General features: G+C 39.1%; 2 protein-coding genes across 4 annotated transcripts in view; one reads left to right on the plus strand and one right to left on the minus strand.

Annotated features, from left to right (window-relative positions):
- Positions 1-394, minus strand: part of LOC106811422 (transmembrane protein 135-like) — a 10071-nt gene extending 9677 nt beyond the window's left edge. The window contains exon 1 of the mRNA XM_014815030.1: positions 193-394. Coding sequence (XP_014670516.1) covers positions 193-348 — 156 coding nt within the window. The 5' untranslated portion in view covers positions 349-394. The remainder of the gene's footprint in view (positions 1-192) is intronic.
- Positions 395-635: 241 nt separating this feature from the next.
- Positions 636-2308, plus strand: part of LOC106811430 (vesicle-associated membrane protein 7-like) — a 6498-nt gene continuing 4825 nt past the window's right edge. The window contains exon 1 of one of the 3 annotated variants that reach the window (XM_014815043.1): positions 636-664. The gene's annotated coding sequence lies outside the window, so the exon portion shown is untranslated. The other 2 variants (XM_014815058.1, XM_014815050.1) reach the window with 2 other exon arrangements.

The following is a 2308-nucleotide window of genomic DNA, read 5'->3' on the forward strand; positions in this document are numbered from 1 at the left end:
TAAGCAAACGCGCAGTGAAATGGGAGCAACTAGAGTTTATTTTGTCATAAGGTAGTGTGATTATGCATGACACGAAGTATTTGCTAGTCTAGTACTGGAGAAATTAGCGTTTGGATGCGCATTGTGCGGCTTTAATACCCTAACAACTATACCTAACCCTAGCAATACCGTTTCTTGGAGCTAGAATCTTACCAGATAAAATGACGCGTAAGTTCTCAATGATGCTCTAAATGCAAATGTCATTGTATCAAAGAACGCCTTCCAACATCCTGGGGTCCACGTATGACCAAGTTCATAGCAACTATAATGAACATACGGTTCAAACAAAAGTTTACTTATGAGAGACATTGCAAGTGATATTATAATCACATAATCGTGCAGTTCCTCGTTTCTAAACAAGTTCAGCTAGTGATAGACTGGTACTCGCTCCCACCTCTCGGCTTAGTTACTCAATACCACTCGATAACCATCGAGTAATCAAGGTGGGACCGAGTACCAGTCTAAGCTAGTGATTACCTGCAAGATCGAAGCGCCGTGAGGCGGTAGTTTATAGTATTTTAGACTGGAGATAAGCGGCTTTCTCTTTTGGTTATGTGAACTTTGGGTACCCTTATAAAAAGGCAGAGAACCCGTCTATCAGTACCAAGTGCTCAAGTCGTACATGGTAAACAAATTTCTAAATTCTAGTCATGAAATTAATCTACTTGCCACTACTTACGATTCACAGCTACTAGTATTGCTGTAATATTAGTAATATTATAGGCCTACTGTATTTTATATTGTAATAATTTAATTGTAAACTTTACACTGTAAGTGTAATAACTAATATTATCAAATAACAACACCAGCCAGCGTACGTACGCGGTACGGTCTCTATCGTTGGGCGGCCACAGAGTGACACACAGCACAGGCACTTGAAGCGTTTCAATAAAATATAATGCTAAATAAATACGAAATCTATTTACTACCAAAGTCTTAATGTCTCTCTTTCACCTATTATTGACAATTTCCTGTAAATGCCGTCCAAATGCTTATCTACAACAAACACGTATATATATACGTACAGTCGTACTGGCTGCCGCCAAGCGCCATCACTGGCAGCAAGATCAAGCCCGCACGTACAGCACACACGCGGCCCCATTGACTATATATATACAACATTATATTGTACGTTGTATATATATAGTCAATGGGGCCGCGTGTGTGCTGTACGTGCGGGCTTGATCTTGCTGCCAGTGAGCGCCATTGCCGCTGCAGTGCTGCACGCTGACACTTATATATATAGTGACACTATGTCATAGTATATCACTAGATAGGATATCACTAGATAGGATATCACTAGATAGGATATCACTAGTATATCATAGTATGTCATAGATCACTAGTATATATATATATGACAGTTTATGACACTGACACTATATATATAACTATAACTAAGTGTCAGTGTGCAGCACTGCAGCGGCAGCAATGGCGCTTGGCGGCAGCCAGTGTTTGTTGTAGAAGAGCATTTGGACGGCATTTACAGGAAATTGTCGGCAATAATAGGTGAAAGAGAGTATAGAAACATTAAGACTGGTAGTAAATTGATTTCGTATTTATTTAGCATTATATTTTATTGAAGCGCTTCAAGTGCCTGTGTAGTGACAGACTCGGATTCCTACGGCTTCGGTAGTAGCCCCTCGTTCATGAAGGGGCCAAGGTGGTCATTTTAGTTTACCGTCCGTCATTGGTCATCTCGTGAATTCCTGTTTGATCAACGGCTTCACAAGATCACCAATACAGATCGATATATAGATCCTGATTCATTTGGTTGAGCCCAGTCCCTGGGAAATTTTAGGTGAATCCAATGTACATAGTCAGTTACGCTGAAGGGGTCGTTGTCGCATCAGGTACTACATATATGTACCCGAGGTACATATATGTATACACAAAGTGTACCAGACTTGTACTACAGAAGTGTACCCTAACCCTAACCCTAACCCTAACTCTAACCCTAACCCTAAACATACCTCATATAAAAGTATAAACATAATACTAAACAACCTAAAAGTAAAACTACCTCGGGTACATATATATGTAGTACCTGCATGATATGACAACGACCCTTTGTGCGTAACACTTGCTATTTTTATGATATTCCTAGTCGTATGACCTCAAAAAGTTCTGATGATTCGTAAAGTTCGTATGATTCTCCAAAAGTTTTGAATTATGAATTGTAATTGTAAAGTAATAAAAATTTAATTAAAATATAATTTTGGCTCACATCTGAACCAATGGGAGAAATCAAACAAACAAAACACCTATA

Source organism: Priapulus caudatus, unplaced genomic scaffold (assembly GCF_000485595.1).
Source record: "Priapulus caudatus unplaced genomic scaffold, Priapulus_caudatus-5.0.1 Scaffold19, whole genome shotgun sequence".
NCBI classification, from domain to species: domain Eukaryota; kingdom Metazoa; phylum Priapulida; class Priapulimorpha; order Priapulimorphida; family Priapulidae; genus Priapulus; species Priapulus caudatus.